At 35.2% G+C, this 18,726-nt stretch overlaps 1 protein-coding gene across 1 annotated transcript in view; it reads right to left on the bottom strand.

Moving 5' to 3' along the window:
• LOC129226226 (uncharacterized) overlaps positions 1-17,766 on the bottom strand; it is a 28,898-nt gene extending 11,132 nt beyond the window's left edge. Inside the window, exons 1-5 of the mRNA XM_054860825.1 lie at positions 17,465-17,766; positions 13,839-17,032; positions 11,817-11,969; positions 7,826-7,946; positions 5,301-5,419 (exon numbers count right to left, since the gene is read on the bottom strand). Of these exons, the coding sequence (XP_054716800.1) occupies positions 5,301-5,419; positions 7,826-7,946; positions 11,817-11,969; positions 13,839-17,032; positions 17,465-17,766 (3,889 nt within the window). The remainder of the gene's footprint in view (positions 1-5,300; positions 5,420-7,825; positions 7,947-11,816; positions 11,970-13,838; positions 17,033-17,464) is intronic.
• Positions 17,767-18,726: the final 960 nt, after the last annotated feature.

The raw sequence follows: 18,726 nt of genomic DNA, 5'->3' as shown, positions 1-18,726 counted from the left end.
GGGTATGTTTTTGTGTCTGTGTTCAGGCATGACTGTGTGTATATGTGTATTTGTGTGTGTGCGTATATGTGTATTTGTGAGCGTGTATGTAGGAGTGTGTGTATGTATGCGTGTGTGTATGTGTTTGTATGCGTTTGTATGCGTTTGTGTACGTGTTTGTATGCGTTTGTATGCGTTTGTGTACGTGTGTAGGTGTATGTGTGTGTGTGTATGCGTGCGTGTGTGAGTGTATGTTTTTGTGTGTGTGTGTATGTGTAAGTGTCTGTATGTATGAATGTGTGTATGTGTTTGTATGTGTTTGTGTACGTGTGTATGTGTATGTGTGTATGTGTGTGTGTGTGTGCAGGTGCGTGCATGTATGCGTGTGTGTGTGTGCAGGTGCGTGCATGTATGCGTGTGTGTGTAGGACATGGATGCAACCTGGATACTGTTTTCGCTGGAGGAGCAGCATCGGGAGGCCGGTCAACGGTGGTGCTGCAGAGGGAGGTGGGGGAAGGGGAGGAATAAAATCATAGGAATTGAAAACCGTCAAGCAAGAACGATAAGCAATCTGATTGCTCAAAAAAAAAAAAAAGAAAAGCTACAGTTGGAATATGTTGTAATTTTTTCTGTTTTGTACCCGCTGGCTGCATTGCCAGAAAATCTGTTTGTGGTTCTACGAATTACGAGAAGCTAAGTAAGACAAGTATATGACAAGCAGTAGACAAGTTCAGTGCTATTTCAAATTTAGAAATTGGTTAAGTAAATAAAAAATGTTGCATCTGGCACATGACATTACAAGCATTTTCGTTGATGTTTGTAATGATTTAAAAAACCGAGAATTATATAGTTCTGCTTAGGGATTTTTAGAGACTTGAATGAAGAGGGATACAACTACCCAGTCAGTAAGCTTGACTAGCCAGGGTTAGGCGCGTTCAGCGACTGGATAATTCGACGAATTACGGAAAATTAAGTTAGGTCTATAGACAGTTAAATAAACACTTCAGCCAATTTAAAGTTTAGAAATTCTTTATATCCTTTAAAAAATATGTTGCATTTTTGCTCATGACATTAAAAGCACTTTTTTTGATATTTGTATTAATGTCACGATTAAAAAAAAAAAAGAATTTTGTGGTTCTTGCAGTTTCTTAATTCTCCAAGTTGTTTAGGGACTTGAAAAAAAAGGGGTGCAGCAATCCAGCCAATCAACATGCCAAACCAAGGGACAGAAAAAAAAAAAACTCGTTTCCTGTATGAAATTGCACAGGGGGAAATTACCATTTTACCCAGAAATAAAGCTTTGAAACCTTATTTTAGTTTTTAAAAAAAACGGGTAAACAGACATTAATTTTATGTGCTTAACGTTCTGCAATCTTATTAAATTTTCAATTTTCACCCAAACGTATCTTATTTTTTGAAGATTTACTTGTTTAACTACAGCAGGGAAAACTGCGCACCAGGAAAGCTTCTTAAAGTTAGATAACTTTGAATAGAAATTAATGAAGTTAACAACAGCTTTAACAATATTAAATCAATTTAAGCAGAGAAAACATGCAAATAGCCTTAATTTACAGTATCTGTGACAATATTGAATTCGTCTGTTGAAGCCGTCATACATATAGCATACTGATGATCTAAATGGAAAAACGCATGAAAATGAAGAAAGAAATTTCTGCTCGTAAATTTTCGTACCTTCTGCAATGGCTGTATCATTCACATTATCGATGTTGTTATCATTTGTGTCGTTTGAGTCATCAGGGCCAGCTCTTTCTACGAATATTTCCTGGGGTGCTGTAGTGTTCGACTCGTCCTGTTCGGGTGTCTTTTGAAGTAGATTTTCGTCTGAAAGAAAACCACGGGTTCATACATTATACAGGGAGTTCCGTTTTAACCTGCAAGACCTTTATTTTCGCAACCATTAGTCCTAGATGTATACTTCCAATTGCAAAAATGTTCAAAATCAGATGCAGGGTTAAGATGTTGCAAGTTTGAAGTGAAAATAAAAATAAGTCAAAAAATACAAAACTTGACTTTTTATACGTGCCCCATGTCCCTTAACTTATATTCAGGGAAGTAATTTCCATTGAAAAACAATTCCAACACAAAATGTTTGAAATTTGTACGACCAATATTCACCGAGATATGAAACGCAGCGTTATGTGACTTACACCATTTTTCACTCGACGTTTTGGGGAGAAATATAGCGGTTAACAAGTGTTTAAAATTATATGTGTGCATAGTGTGGTTTTTCAAATTGATCGAGGTTTCGTCGTGTGTTTTTGCGTATCACGGCATAACATTTGCATTTATTATTGAATAGCATTGAAAAATATAAATACCTTGTTTTTCTTACTTTGACGACCTGTCATTCTTCTGAAAGGGCGATGAGTTCCAATCTCAGCTTCTGTGTGGTCCCTTAAAACTTTGAACTGGAATTTTTCCTTGAATTTTGGTCACACAAATGTCACGTTTTTCGTGTCAGTAATCGTTTTCAATGGAGATTATTTCTCTAAAAATTAGTTAGGGGACCTAGGGTATGTATAAAAAGTTAAATGCTGTATTTTTTGACTCATTTTTACTTTTACTTCAAATTTTCAATATCCTAACCCTGCATCTGATTTTGAACATTTTTGCAATTGAAAGTAAACATGTAGGACTAACGGTTGCGAAAATAATGGTCTTGCAGGTTAAAACGGAACACCCAAGACATAAATAAATTTAATGTAAAATGTCTAATTTTTTATACGCTCCTGCGTCCTCAAATTTATTTTTTAGGGAAATCACAAACATAAAGAATAAAAATAAACATTCTAACGAACAACGTGAAATTAGCACCAACAATTTTCACTGAAATATGAAACACAGCGTTTTGTAACCTATACCACTTAGCACTGGTGATTATTTACATCTTTTCGGGAGACATAGAGCAGCTAAGAGTGTCAAATTATATGTGGTCACATAGTGTGTTTCTTCAAACTGCAGGAGATTCTATTGTGAGTTTTTACGCGTCACAGCGCAGCATGGCATTCATTTTAAAATAGAAAAAAAAAAGATGAATAATTAACTTTAGTGCGATATTTTCCAATTTCATCTTCTACACAGTCCCTAGCAAACATTTTACACTCTAATATATCCTTGAATTTCGCTCGCTTATGTTTAAAATTTTTGAACTTTTATCATTTTTCAATTAAAATTATTTTTCTAAACATAACTTTCAGGACCAAGCGGCCGTATAAAAGTTTAAATTTCTCATATTTTCACTCAAAATTTTTTCACTACAAACTTTTTATATCTTTATATGGCCCTTTTTGTGCTTAGTAGAATTGAATAAGTATACTTCAATCACAGAACTGTTGCTTATACCATTTGAAACAGTTTCCTTCTAGTATTAAACTGTTGCTTGCTTATACTATTTAAATCAGCTTACTTCTATAACTGAACTGTAGCTTGCTAATACTATTTGAATCACTTTATCTATAATAATTGGACTATTGCTTGCTAATACCATTTGAATCATTTTATCTATAATAATTGGACTATTGCTTGCTAATACCGTTTGAATCACTTTATCTATAGTAATTGGACTATTGCTTGCTAATATTATTTGAATCACTTTATCTATAATAATTGGACTATTGCTTGCTAATACCATTTGAATCACTTTATCTATAATAATTGGACTATTGCTTGCTAATACCGTTTCAATCACTTTATCTATAATAATTGGACTATTGCTTGCTAATACCGTTTGAATCACTTTATCTATAATAATTGGACTATTGCTTGCTAATACCGTTTGAAACGCTTTATCTGTAATAATTGGACTATTGATTGCTAATACCGTTTCAATCACTTTATCTATAATAATTGGACTATTGCTTGCTAATACCGTTTGAATCGCTTTATCTATAATAATTGGACTATTGCTTGCTAATACCGTTTCAATCACTTTGTCTATAATAATTGGACTATTGCTTGCTAATACCATTTGAATCACTTTATCTGTAATAATTGGACTATTGCTTGCTAATACCATTTGAATCACTTTATCTATAATAATTGGACTGTTGCTTGCTAATACCGTTTGAATCACTTTATCTATAATAATTGGACTGTTGCTTGCTAATACCGTTTGAATCACTTTATCTATAATAATTGGACTATTTGCTTGCTAATACCGTTTGAATCACATTTTTAACACGGTTTTATTAGCTTCACTTGTATGTTTGTGAGTAAATCTCCTTTAGACTAAGAGCTACTGGCTTATTACTGTTAGTACATTCCACCACTTTATGAGAGTTCGTAACCGAGCGGTCTGCGCGGGTCTTCGCTGACGTCCACCTCCGGGAATCATTGGGCGTGCGTTCTAATCCCGTCTGCACCGAAATTAAATTTACAATATTGCAACTCAATTTTCGCCCACTTTTTGTGATCGGATTCTTTCAAAATTTGGAATGCAACCTCAGATCCAATGACAATGCAATATTCTATAATCAAATTAATTTATTAACAATAAGTTATTAGTTAATTCTAATTAACACGCTTTTATTAGCTTAACTTGTATGTTTGTGAGGATGTTTGTGGGTCCAACTTTCCTTTGGACAAATAGCCAGTGGCTTATTAGAATTACTTACAACGGACAAATCACAGCTGCGGAGTGTAACAATGTTTGCACATGAGTTTACCAGAAAGCATTTAAAATGTCTGATGCAAATAAAATAATAGTTTGAAAAACTAAGAAAACCCGCTTTTGTAGCAACATGAACTAAAAAGTAAAAAAATAAAATAATAGATTAACAACTAAAAAAACGCGCTTTAGTAGCAAAATGAACTAAAAAGTTAAAAATAATCTTTGAATGACAAAGTATATAAAGTAATTGACCAAACACTTAATTTTACTGTAATAGAAAAAAGCGTGGGGGGCTTATCAGTTGTCTAAAATTTCTTCCACTTGTCATCCATGCAAAAATGTAAATAGGCAGCCTCACACGCTTTTTTTTCTTTTACAGTAAAATTAAGTGTTTGGTCAATTACTTTATATAACTGTTCATCCAAAAATTATTTTTAACTGTTTAATTCATTTTGCTACTAAAGCGTGTTTTTTTAGTTTTTTTTAATTATTATTTTGTTTTAAAAATTGAACTGTTGCTTGCTTCTATCACATGAATAAGTTGACTTCTAGTATGTATGTGTCTAGTATGTACTAGTATGTACTTCTTAGTATTGAACTGAGTATGCACTAACCTACATAAAATACACCGCCAGCTCAGTAATTCATTGCTTACTGCAAGATTTTGTAACTTACTGCAAAATGTACCAACCTGTTTCACGCTCGCATGTCATTGACTCTGTCCATATTCCGTTTGGCATCATACACGTAAAAACTTTGAATTTTTCTCCCTCCACACGATATCCTTCGTGGCAAGTCAGAGTGCACTGCCTAGAAAAGATAAATTATTTTTCATTTAGAAATTCTCTATTAAAAGATGGGCAAACTGCAGAAGGCAATAGTTAGAATTTGAACAATGGGGTTGTTTCCTTCAGTCAAAAGTAGTACTTTTAGTCACAGAAATTGATAGAATAAGCAAAAACAAATAATATGGACCCGGAAAATTCTTTCATTTTCCCAACAGTTATTTTTTAATTAATTTTTTAAAAATGTCCGATTTTTCAAACAAAGCGTGGTCTAGATGACGTCACAAATGATGCTTTTTGGTGCGTCTTTGTACAGCGTGTCCACGTTATGATAATCAAGAAGCGAATTAAATATTGCGCTCTACGCTTGCTATCAACCCTTATCGTTGCCAATACACGTGAGCAAAGATGCGAATTAAATATTTTGCTCTGTGAATGGCCACACAGAAAGGCATTTCATCATTTGTGATGTCATCGGCAAGAAATGCAAACAATGAAAGCGCACCGATTTAAGTAATTTTTTTAAAATATTAAACTCTAACAAATTATTAAAAAAATGGTTAGATCCTATGTTTTTAAGCATGTTCTTTTAGAAAAAAAATACTTTTAAAATTTCGGGAACGACTCCATTTTGGGTCTGCATTATTTTTCGGGTTATTTTGCTTTAAGTGCTTACTTTTATTTTACGGATTCACTTTCAGTTTAACTCTTAATCTTGTTTAATAACTTGTTTACATTTAAATATTTCATTTAAAATTTTGGCAATAGTGTTTTTTACACCGACATGCGCGAAAGGTAACAATTTATAATTCTTAAGATTTTGTAACCAAGTGAGCTTGGCAACTTATGAAAAATTTTCCAGTTGCATATGTTAAAAATTTAATTTGTTATTTTCGCTTTTTCTCGAATAGGCGACGAATCGTAAGGGATCGTTCACAAATAACCTGTTTTTACTTTAAATCATACTGAAGACTGCAGGCATGTGTTGCAAAATGACGAACGATCCCTCACGTTTCGTCGTCTATCCGTGAATAATTAAAATGCGGCACATAAAACCACCGATTCTTTCTAAATTTTACTGACATTAAACTGGATTTATTTTTGAGCTGTCAAATTTCATTTGGTTGAAAACATATTGAAAGTTATAAATTGCTATCTTTCGCATATGCACTGTGAGAAATTAACTGTTTGCAATGTTTATATTTCATCAAATTTTCAAACAAATTACTTAAAATTTTAGTACAATGATTCTCTTATATGCTATCAAGTTTTTCCAAAAATTGGTATACTAGGACAAAATTCTGCGTGAGATGAGCCGAATACATGTGAACAAAGCTGATATTTTTGAAAGGAAAAAAAAAATGTTTTCATCCTCGTAAATATAAATGTTGCTTTTACGAAAACCTATAAAATTATTGTACACATAGTAAGTAATCTAATGGGGTCGTTCCCAAAATTTTAAAAGTATTTTTTTCTGAAAGAGCATGCTTAAAAACATAGGATTTGAGCATTTTTTAAATAATTTGTTTAAGTTTAATATTTTTAAAACATTACCTAAATCGGTGCGTTTTCACTGTTTATATTTCTGTCGATGACATCACATTTAGTGTTGCCATTGACAGAGAAAACATTTAATTCGCATCTTTACTCACGTGTATTGGCAACGATAGGGTTGATAGCAGGCGTAGAGCGCAATATTTAATTCGCTTCTTGATGATCATAACGTGGAAACACGGTAGAAAGATGCGCCGAAGTGCATCATTTGTGGGGTCATTAAGACCACGCCTTGATTTAAAAATCGGACATTTTAAAAAATGAATTAAAAAATAACTGCTGAGAAAATGAAAGTATTTTCTGGGTCCGTGTTTTTTTTTTTTTTTTTGCTTATTCTATCAATTTCAGTGACTAAAAGTACTTTTAACTGAAGGAAACAACCCCATTTCTGAAATTTATAGATTATCCCATGCTATTTACGAAGAAGGATGATTAAAACCTTTTTTTCCCATTTTGTCGCAGGTCCCCTAAATGCATGGACGATGCAATTTTTATAGGAAAACGAATGCTGAAGCTTACATTTTGTGTAAGAATAATATAAGTTACAGAACAATTGATCTCTTATTTCTCGAGAAATTTGTAGAAACGTGAGTTTTTGCAACTTCGCCGAAATTACTGACCAGTGGTGTATTTAACTGGAAATATAACCTTGCCGTCAATGCGTGGCTTCTATATTTTCTTTTGAAGTCAAAACATACCAAAAAAAATGGCGTCAATGTAATCCACATTAATCATAATTTAAATGGCTATGTCAGTTTCAATTTGAAAAAGTTTTCATTTTTATGGTACTGCGAACCAATGCAGGAATTTAACCGATGTAACTTTGTGCTGAGTTACACTTGCTAAAATGTATTTTTGAAAATATTTTAGCACTTACTTCTTCCCTGCCCAAACCAAACAAATGAGGTTCCCGTGCCTTTTCATCGTGGGTACTGCGCACCAATTGTTGTAAGGCAAGCCGAACATGAAGCGCTTGTTGCGGAAATGCTCACTTGAATCTGAAAAGCAAAAAATGAATAATTAAGTGAAGAAATAATAATTCTAATAATACTAATGACAAAAATAACATATTCTTTTCAAAAAATAGCAGTATCTAACTAATTAATGGAATATACAGAGCATTTATAAATTAAGAAGGATCTTCTCTGTTATCTTTCGAACCCACAGAAGTTTATGATCTACATATCTGTACATCAGAGCCAGACAGACGTAACTCCAAAAATTTCGATTTTCCGTTTATTAGTCAAGTGGAAGCCTATTCCGCTCCGAGTCATGTGAACATAATTCTTGAAAAAAAAAATCCTTTTCAATTTTTTACCAGATTTAAAAGAGTGCGCGTTTCATTCGTTGCATACGCAAGAAAAAAAGGTTTTTTCTCTCTCCCGTAAAAGTATCATAATGTGACTTAAATCTTTCTGGCTATGAGGTGCAGAAATAAGGCAAACTTATCACTTTTATTTCTCTTGCATGGCAATGATGTTTTTTTGCTTACTTATGTAGAAATTAATTTAAGTGCAAAACATAAATGGGATATGGGCACCATATTACTGCCTGATATGCATTTTAAATACAGTAGAGTCTCGTTTATCCAGACTAACCAAGGGCGCCCTTATGGGGGGGGGTCAAGGGGGGCTCAAGCCCCTCCCTTAGAAATGAGAACTTCCTTGCTTTTAGTGCTTTTTTCTTTGCAAAAATGCATAAAAATTTCTTTTCCAGCTATTAATGAATAAGTCATTAAAAATGTCAAATTTTAATGCCTCTAATCTGTATTAAAATCGGTTTCCATGGGTAAAATTTTCTGCTAAACCATGGGGAAAATTTTTGAGCCCCCCCCTAAAATTTTGCTTATGGGCGCCCTTGAGACTAACTGGGACCAAGGCAATAGACCTAAACATAAATATGGATAATCCGGTTAATAAGCAAAACAAGTCCCTTAAGAAACAGACTAATATTTTATTACAGCGTAAAATAATGCTTTGTAACGAAACCAAACAGCATGTTTCAGCTTCAGTGGTGATGGATTGACGCTACGCCATTTTGTTAGTTAGATTAATTCTATGTATACTTCATGGTACGTTCGACGCAGGAGCTGTACGTTTAACCAAAACAAAAAAAACAAATATTTGGCGTTAATATAGTTTCCGCTGTTGCAATCATAATTTAAAATTAGTATTCAAGTAAATTTTATTCGTTTCTAAAAATTATATCTACAAATTTTATCTGGATAAACCGGAAATCCGGATAAACGGAGATAGATAAACAAAACTCCACCGTGTAATAATAATAATAAAAAAAAAAGATTTCGAAAATGGGCATCGAAATGTTTTTTTCGTTTGCATAAAACTTCTTGATTAGTACAGTAACATATTGCAGTAAAATAATACAAGGTCAAAAGTTCGTACCACACGCCACGTGATTTTTACTTCCTTTTACAAAAAAGGAAGTATTGTATTCGCGAAAAAATTTTCACTCAAAATTCGGCCTTAATTTCCATTTTGCTCATCCCCGAATGAATGTTGAGTTTTTTTTTCGACTCGACCACACGTAGATAACTGCCTAAGAACGTATAGACACGCGAAATATCCATTTTGACGATTGCCGAGTTAGTTACAACGTATTTTCTCGGGACTTCTGTATGTATGTATGTATGTATATGCGTATGTATGTCGCATAACTCAAGAAAGGTATGTCCTAGAAAGTTGAAATTTGGTACGTAGACTCCTAGTGGGATCTAGTTGTGCACCTCTCTTTTTGGTTGCATTCGGGTGTGTCTAAGGAAGACTTTTGCTCCTTTTTGGGGGGAAATCATTGTTAATTTCGATGTAAACTCAAGTGGTGTTACAATTTGGCGGACACTTGGCGATATATCGCCAGTCTCCAAGTTTTGTCGCCAACTTGGAGACAAATTTGTCGTCTATTATTATGATTTTTTTAAATCTGGTTTTCATTTGGCAACTGTTGGTGATATTTAGAGAGTAAACTATTGAATCACATAAAAATTATCAATAATGGGAAAATGGCATTAAATTGGAGTAAAAGGAAGTCATGTGATGCACACATCAGCTCGTTTATTTTTTATGAGATTATGTCAAAGACACTCTTAATCAACCTCTGATGTCAAAAAATTCACACTGGTGCTTCAAAACAAATAATGCTTACACAGGTATTATAATAAATTTAATGCTTACCGCTAAGAATGTCATTCAATGCAGGGTCGGCAGTTTGATCTAAACAAGATAAATTTGTTTTATTATGTTGCTATAATGATATCCGATATGGGATAATTGATAAAACTAATAAATTTGGTGGTTGGGAAAGAAATGTGTCAAAGTGCTTCTGATTATAATCAGTCTATAAATAATATCAATATTTAATTGAATGAAAATATTCTTTCTAACAAAAAATGTTTAAGTTGTTGTTTTTAAGTTGTAAAACTTCAAATAATTGCTTAAAATATAATCGCACAGGATTTACGACACGAGACCTCGTTAAACTTTCAGCTGCAGCAAAGTTACCACAAATACAAATATATATACAAGAATAAAATAATAAAGGAATAAAAAAAAAACCATTGAAAACACCAAGAGTTTTCTATCAATTTTATGCCAATAATACAATAATAGTGTTGCAATATGAGTAGAGCATTTTAAATTCAAATAATTGAGAATTATAGTCATATTAAATGGCTATTTAAACTTTTTCGCTCTAATAACTAATTTCATTTTTACTGATTAAGAGATCCATTCATTATTTCACTGAAAACTACTCTTAAGACTTTTGTTTTTGTAATACATTAAAAATAGACTTACCTAAATCGTGAAATGCAAATATTTCAGTTCCATCACCACCCAACTTTTGTCCATTTTCATTTTGTTCATTTTCACTTCCAGTTGTATCATTTTTTAGGATCAAATGTTCCATTTCATAGGAATTTCCAGGTGCCTCAGGTTTCGTCCCATTCTTGCCATCTTCATTCACATGGAATAGATCTTCTATTTTTCGAACATCGTCAAGAGACGTTATTAAAGAACTCTCTTTATTAGTTTTATCATTGAAAGCTGAATTCATAATGCCTGTCGGTACAACAGATTCATCTGCAATATTTTGGTTAGTTTGGTTAACTACCTGTTCCTCCGTCCCATTACCATTTCCACCATTTACCACATCATAGACATCAGCGGAAATGTTGAGATTGGGAGGATCACTTAGCATCGCGGTCGATATTAATTTCATCAATTCTTCCCCAATTACTGCCAGTGATGACTTCGAGGCATTATCTATCGTAAAGTTTGCCTCTTCGTTGTTCTTTATTCCTTCAAAGGGAATAAATTCTTGGTTGGTATTTTCCTGAAGTTCGTAGTGACTCTCCTTTTCAGCCAAACTTTTTAAATCTTTCACAAACCCGAAATTTCCAGTATTTTCTGGTGAATACGGCACAGTTTCAACTATCTCCTCGTTTCTGGCAACTTTGTCTTCCTGTTGTACGAAATTACCATCCCCAGTTCTAAAAGGGTTTTTGTTGACTCTTGAATTTTCATTTTCCTTTAAATTATCTGGTGTCTTTATAAAAACTTCCTCAGATACCCTAGAGGCTTTACCCTCCCAAGAATATTCTTTTTCCGTTTTAGAATCCTTTCCACTAATGTTCATTAACTCATTATCATTTCCTTGTGACAGCGTTCTATCTTCCATTGAACTGTCTTTCTTTTCTTCTACTTTTATTTCACTTTTTAACAAAATTCCTTTAATTTCTTCAGAGCTCTCCCCATCCAGTAAGTTTCCTTCCTTATTTTCATAAGGTATTCCATATTCCAACCGTGTTTCTTCAACTTCTGAATGTCCCCTGCCTTTCATTGAACTGTCTTTACGTCCTTCCGAAGGATATCCATCATCTTCATAAGGTTTTGTATTTTCCATTGGAGGAATATCGTCATGCGGATACATGTGGTTGAGATAGTGCTCGTAATCGTAATCTTCTTCTGATTCTTCAATTTTAACATCATCGTCATAATCTTTTTCTTCTGAAACTGCTAGTTCATATGATGTTTGGCTGTCTTTACCTGCCGAGGTATTTACTTCTGAAGATCCTTTTCCTAAGCTTCTATAGCCGGAATCACCTTTCTTCTCTGCTTTAATGTCTTCATCTGAATTGATATATTTTTCTTCTGAACTTCTATCCTCAACTTCGATGGAATCTTCACTGTCCATGTCCTTTTCCATTCTTCTATTGTCAGCGTGCTCAAATTTCTTTAGCATCTCTTTGAATGAAAACTTTTGCTCGCGTTTTGAATGATCACTTTGTTTCGATACAATGCTTATGATTGAAATAATTTCTTGCATTACTGTCTCTACGAAAGTATCAAACATTTCATTCTTTTCACATTTCAATTCATCATAGGTATCTGGTGATCTAAACACTACATTTTTGTCGTCATTCATTTCTGGAAGTACTTTCCCAAGATAATAAATGCCTGGGTTTCTCTTATAGATAGGTATCTTTAAAAAATAAATTGGATTTTGCAAAACTTCGGATGGGTAGGAACCTTTGATAAAGTACTGTGTGGCTTCTGGATTTTTGTAACTTCCCAAAAACTTTGCAGGTTCATAAGGCACGTCTGCTTTAGCAATGAGCAGTATATTATCATTGTTTAAATGCGGAATCTTGAAAGCTTTCATTGATTCTGGGAAATAATGATTTTTGGTTTGAAACTGAAACGTTTTGCATGGCGAAAGGAAAGGAAATACTGAACATAATTGGGAGAGTTGCTCAAGCGAATGAAACTTTAGAAATATATTTTGACATTCGTTTAAAGCTGGATATTGCGAACACAGCTGTAGCAATCTTGATACTGACTGGGTACTTGGATTATTACTAATAAAATGATTGGTAAGATCTGACTCCCACGATGGATTTTGACAACCTGGTAGGAAAGGATACTGTGCACATAATCTTGACTGTTCCAGAGTTTGTTGTGAAACGCTAAACGTAGGTTTCTGATATAAAAGTTCGCTACTTCTGCGCAATCTAAGGCCTAAAGGGTGTCCATTGTGAGTGGAATATGCTTTTATTAGATTATCTAAAACTTGACTGTGAATCGGAACCACATGTCTCTTCCACCAGCTTTGCTGCCGATGTTTGAAATCGTTTTGTGTATTTTCACGAGTAAAAGAACGAAATGGGATCCAGCCGGTCAATTTACTTAATTCCTGATTATCAGCATCATAGAATCTCACACGTGTGATGATCTTAAGAAGTTTGTCATGGTCTATGGGCTTTCTCTCTGGTAATTTTTCAATCACTTCATCAAGACTGAAGAGACCGCATTTGACACTCAGCTGTACAGGCGAAGCCCTACAGTTTCTTGTCATTAATAGTTCTAGAACGTTGTCTTCTGTCTTCTTAACTAATACTCTTACTTTTGTATCCCTATTAGTCATAGGTTTCTTCTGCGAATTGTTTTCTTTAAATGATCGATTTGGATCATTCAGGAATTGAAGAAGATCCTTCTTTGAGAATGATTTTTTTCTTTCGACATGCTTGTTAAAAAAATCATCATACAATCTCTCCTCGTAATCATCGAAATTTAAGTTCGGGAAGAAAAGAATTTTATTGTTTTCAGCTTTTTCTTCCGATTGTTCAGGAGATGAAAAACGTGAAGCAAAATGTTTTGAAAGGTGTTTATTTTCTTTAGCAAAGGAATGGCTCCGGGATTTATATTCGACGCAAAAAACTAGTTTATTTGCTGAGTTAAAAACTTCCAAAACATCTCCTAGAATATATTGATCAGATAGTATATCTAGAAGGTTTATCTTTTCCGTTTTAGATGATTTGAAAGTGGCTTCAGGAAGATGGAAATCGGTCTCCTCACTTGAATCATCAGCGAACTTACCATTGTGATTTTCAAACAATCTGGTTTTGTAATTATCAGCAAGCTTATTCTTAAGCAGCATTGCATGAAATAGGTTTCCAAGCTTCTCAGTAGATTCTCCACTTTCAGTTTTAAACTGTTTTAAATTTAGTAATAAGTTCTTTAATGAGACTGGTATTAGCATATCTTGTTCTGTTTCTTCGGAAGAATCAGTGTCTGTCATTTCAATGTGTTTCTTTGCTTCATTGTCTTCATGGAGTGATTGTATTTCAAAATCTCTTTCCTGTTCTGCAACCGGCATATCATTTGCACTCAATGCATACTCAAGCAGTTTCCTTTTTCCAACACTGCGACGAAGATCCCTTTTCCAAAAATTTTCCTCGCGATCCAAGTGACCTATTTCACCTTCAACGGTAGCAGTTTCAGAAATTTCTTCCGAATTTCTACTTTCAGGCTCTTTTGTTGTGTCTGACTTAAATGGGGTTGTGTTTTCCTCATTGCTGTCTGAACGTGACACAAGTTCATTTTGCTTGTAGTCTTTCTTATCATCCGATTGCAACTCACCTGATTCATCCGATTTGGTCACTTTATTAGTTTTAGTTAATTCCTCCTGATTTGTATTCGAAGTCCGCAATTCTGGTTTTGGGTCAGTTTTTGAAACACGTTGCCCTGTTTCAAAACTTCGCGTACTTGTTGTAACGTCAATCCTTTCTAAAAATGCGGTTGAATCCGAAGTATGATTTTCCAACTTCTTCAGTTCAGTGTCGGGTGTTTTATAGTTTGATAACGATGGTTGTTCTTCTGATTCGTAACTGTTGTGTCGGATTGCCTGATAAAAACTTCTGTCATGGATTTCATTTTGGTGAATTTCCTCCACTTCTTGATGCTTTAGTTCTTGTTGCTGCTTTTCACGGAGATGCGATATTCCTTGATCGGACCAATCTGAATCAACGGCAGAATTATCAGGGATTGATGAAGTACCACGTTCTTCATTTACAGTTGATTTTGTGATTCCTGTATTTTCAGTATTTTGCACAAGGCCTGATTCTTTCGATATCAGCGACTTGTAACTTGTTGAAAAGTCACTAGCACCATCTGTTGTGCTAATTCCATGTTGATCTACTGTTCTTGCACTTATTATTGGGTTAGATTCTATTTTTGAGGCATCAACTGTGGTAAGTTCCATTTTTCTGCTTCCTGAAGTAGTGACATACATTTCACTGGTAGACATAATCTTCGCAACTTCGTCCTGTATCGTTGAAAAGTTGGATTGTTTTCCAGTATATCCATTAATACCATCCTTTAACTGCCTGCACTGTTGCAAAAGAGTCTTGTACTGCAATTCAGTTTCTGTTAAAGAGTTATTGCTTGTATTGTCCAGAATTCTTTGGATGGTTCTTGATTTGCTCTCAGAATTTGCTTCTTCTGGCATCTTCTCACCAGAAACGTACTGTAATATGTAGTCATTGAAAGTAGGTAATATTGTATGAGTACATTCAGTTAATAATTTTTGAAAATCTTCTTCTTTTGCGTTTTTTAAATCATCGAACACAGATTTAAACATAAAATAGTTGAACTTCACATTCCAAGGAAATGGATCATCAGTATTTTGATTACTGGTACTGCTTGTAGATTCTGTCTTGTATTTTCTGCTCGATTGCTGTGATTTTTTATCGCTAATTTGTTTCATAGATATAGAGCCTTCTTCTTTGGTTGGAGGAAGAGACGCATTTTTGATTTCAAAATCCAATTTTGTGACCTCCTGAGTTATGCCATTGTTATGAAAAGACGTATCGAAGGTTTCTTCAGGTGAAGGTTTTTCTGTCAATGGTATTTCTTCTATTTCATCTGTTTGCGCTTCGTAGAGATCGGCTGTTGTATCACCGTAACTTGTAGAAACGTCATTTGAGTAACTTTCTGGTAATTTTGTAATTTTTTCATTTGTTTCTGAAGTTGAAGTAGTTGTATCCGGAGCTGAAAGATTTGTTGAGGCATCGGTTTCGATCGTTGAAAAAGCTTGCTCAGGGCTTGAAACGTTGTTTCCCGAACTTTCATTTGCTTCGAAAAGGCTCGATGATTCACCAGTTGTGTTTGTCGTGTTTAATTCTTCAACACCTATTGTTGATGGTAGGGTAACCAATTTGTTAACTTTAGATTTTCTTCGTGAAGCTTTAGGACGTCTTTTCGGCTTCCCAGGCCTACGCGTGGGCTTCATAGATGTTTTCTGACCAAGTTCTTCGTTTGCAGTGGTCGTTTCCAAATCGATTTGAGAGCTGCTTTGAGTATCGTTAACTTTTGAGTCAAATATCATTTTTTCGCTGTTGTTATTTTGAAGATCAACATCCGATTCTCTTTTGCTCTTAGTTTCATCACTGCTTGCAATTTGATCTATATTCTTGTCATCAAGCTTGGCATCAAGTGTTTTATCCATCGTACGATCGCCATCTGTATTTTCACCCGTCACGAAGTCATTTTCCTTATAATTTCCTTGACTATTTGTATGCCCTTCTTCTGCATTGTCATCATTAGGAAGATCATTTTTAGTATCAACATTACCAAAAGATTCAACATTGCCTTCGGAATACCTATCAATGTCAGAATTATCTTCCAGTTTGACCTTCTTTATGCTTACCCCAAAATTCACTGAAGTATCCTTTTGACCATTTTCACTGTCCCTATCTCCCACATTTTTCTCAGGGCTCTCATTATTTTCCACAGGAGGTATGGTAGGAGGGCGATCATCGCCATCGTTTTTACGAATGTCATTTCCTTCTTCATTATTCGCTGTGTTGATTTCGACGACATCTTTACCGAAACTCAGTGAATCATGCTCATCAAATTCGTTTTCGCCCTTACCGATGTTTTTGTTTGAATTATCCATAGTTTCTTCTGATTCAGACTTTGCTGCTGACTTGTAGACAGCATCAGAAGAAGTAGGATCTTCTTCTGTACCGTCAGAGTCTTGATCGAAAACACCTACTGCGAAATCGCGGATGGCGCGAGATATTCTGGTGAACATAGGGAAAGGATCATAATTCTCGTCCATGGCGTAGCCGACTGAATCCGTCTTTTCACAGAACTGCCCATTTCTTCCTGTTGGACAAGTCTTACACCCTTCTGTCACGTTGCTTGAACAAGTCTGACAGTGAGCAAAATTTTCGCATGAGTCCGGGCAGGCTGCACAACTCTTCAACCCAAATCGGTCGTAGGTACAACTGAAAGGAAAAATTTCATTTGTTACACATTTGTCCTACATTATAACAATGCTTTTCATCTTCCGAAATTATTTATGCTCGATGTAGACATTTTTAATGTAAGGATCCATTGTTTGTTGTTGCTGCTAATGTCACACGAGAGGACCATAGCTACAGGGTGTCTATAAAAGAACTCCGGGGTTTTAAGACAAAATATTTTAATAAAGTAAAAAACGTACATACATGTTTTATACATGATTAGAAAGCTTACATTTTCAAGATTTTTTAACAACTTAGTAAAGTTCAATGTGAGCTCCGTTAGTGGCACGGCACACGTCGAAACGGTATTCTACCTCTTCCCATGTCCTGGCGAGCATGTCTGGGGGAACGGACGCCACGCAATTCACTATTCGTTCCCTGAGATGGCGAACATTTCGAATTTTCTCCGCATACACAAGATTCTTGATATGCTCCCAGAAGAAAAAGTCCAACGGAGTCATATCAGGGCTCCTTGGTAACCATGGAATAGGTCCTTCCCTTCCAATCCACCTGTTTCCCAAACGAGCGTCCAGTGACTCACGCACACGCAAACTGAAGTGTGGCGGCGCCCTATCTTGTTGGAAGTAAACTAAACCTTTCTCCGCCTCAATGTCATCCAACTGAGGATAAACATACTCCTCTAACATGTCACAATAGACATCACCATTGATATTCCTTTCGGCAAAAATGAAGGGACCTATGACTCTGTCATGCATAAGAGCACATCAAACATTCACTTTGGGCGTATCACGTTCGTACTCAATAAACTCATGGGGCGGCTCTGAACCCCAAATTCTGCAGTTATGCCTGTTTACAGTTCCGTTCACATGAAAAGTAGCTTCATCACTAAAAACCACACTTTTTAAAAAATCATTATCTTCATCAATTTTATCCAGCATGGAAACAGAAAAGTCGAATCTCTTAACCTTGTCTGCCGGTTTCATATGGTGTAAAAGTTGAGTCTTGTAGGCAGTTAAACGAAGTCTTTTATGAATGACCTTATGGACTGTTGATCTTGGTAACCCCAACTCCAGACTGCGTCTTGTTACCGATTTATTAGGGCTTCGAGTGCATGAAGCTCGGATTCTGTCCACATTCTCTTGAGACACACGCGGCCTACCCGGCGACTTTTGCTTCAAAACACTTCCTGTTTCCTTGAACGCACTTAACCACTGACGAATTGTTTTGTCTGTAGGCGGGTCAACACCATAGCTACGTCGAAAGTTTCTTTGTACAGTAACAACAGAATTATTTTCTATGAGCCAAATAACACATTGAGCCTTTTGTTGAGGCGTCGCCATAGCGCGGCAGTCCAGACGACACTGACTGCCTGCCGCAGCCGCTACGTCATTTCAAGGTCAACGCTCCGCAGCGCTGCCAACTGTTGAAACATTCCCAATTGGTATGAGTAAAACTCTTTGAGCTGCTTGTTTCAAAGGAATTGATCAAATTTCGCTATCTTTTATAGTTTAAAAAATATTAATTTTTTTAACTAACCCCGGAGTTCTTTTATAGACACCCTGTAGAACGGATTTACTTGAGAAAAAGGAGGCCCTCCAACTACGGAGGCGGAGGGGGGGGGGAGATTGATTTGACTTCGATTAATGGAAGTTCCACTTTCACCATTTAGACATACAGTGAAACCTGCGTAAGTTGACCACTCGCGGTGCAGTACT

The sequence above is a fragment of the Uloborus diversus genome, chromosome 7 (assembly GCF_026930045.1).
Source record: "Uloborus diversus isolate 005 chromosome 7, Udiv.v.3.1, whole genome shotgun sequence".
NCBI classification, from domain to species: domain Eukaryota; kingdom Metazoa; phylum Arthropoda; class Arachnida; order Araneae; family Uloboridae; genus Uloborus; species Uloborus diversus.
This window is presented reverse-complemented; position numbering and strand designations above follow the sequence as displayed.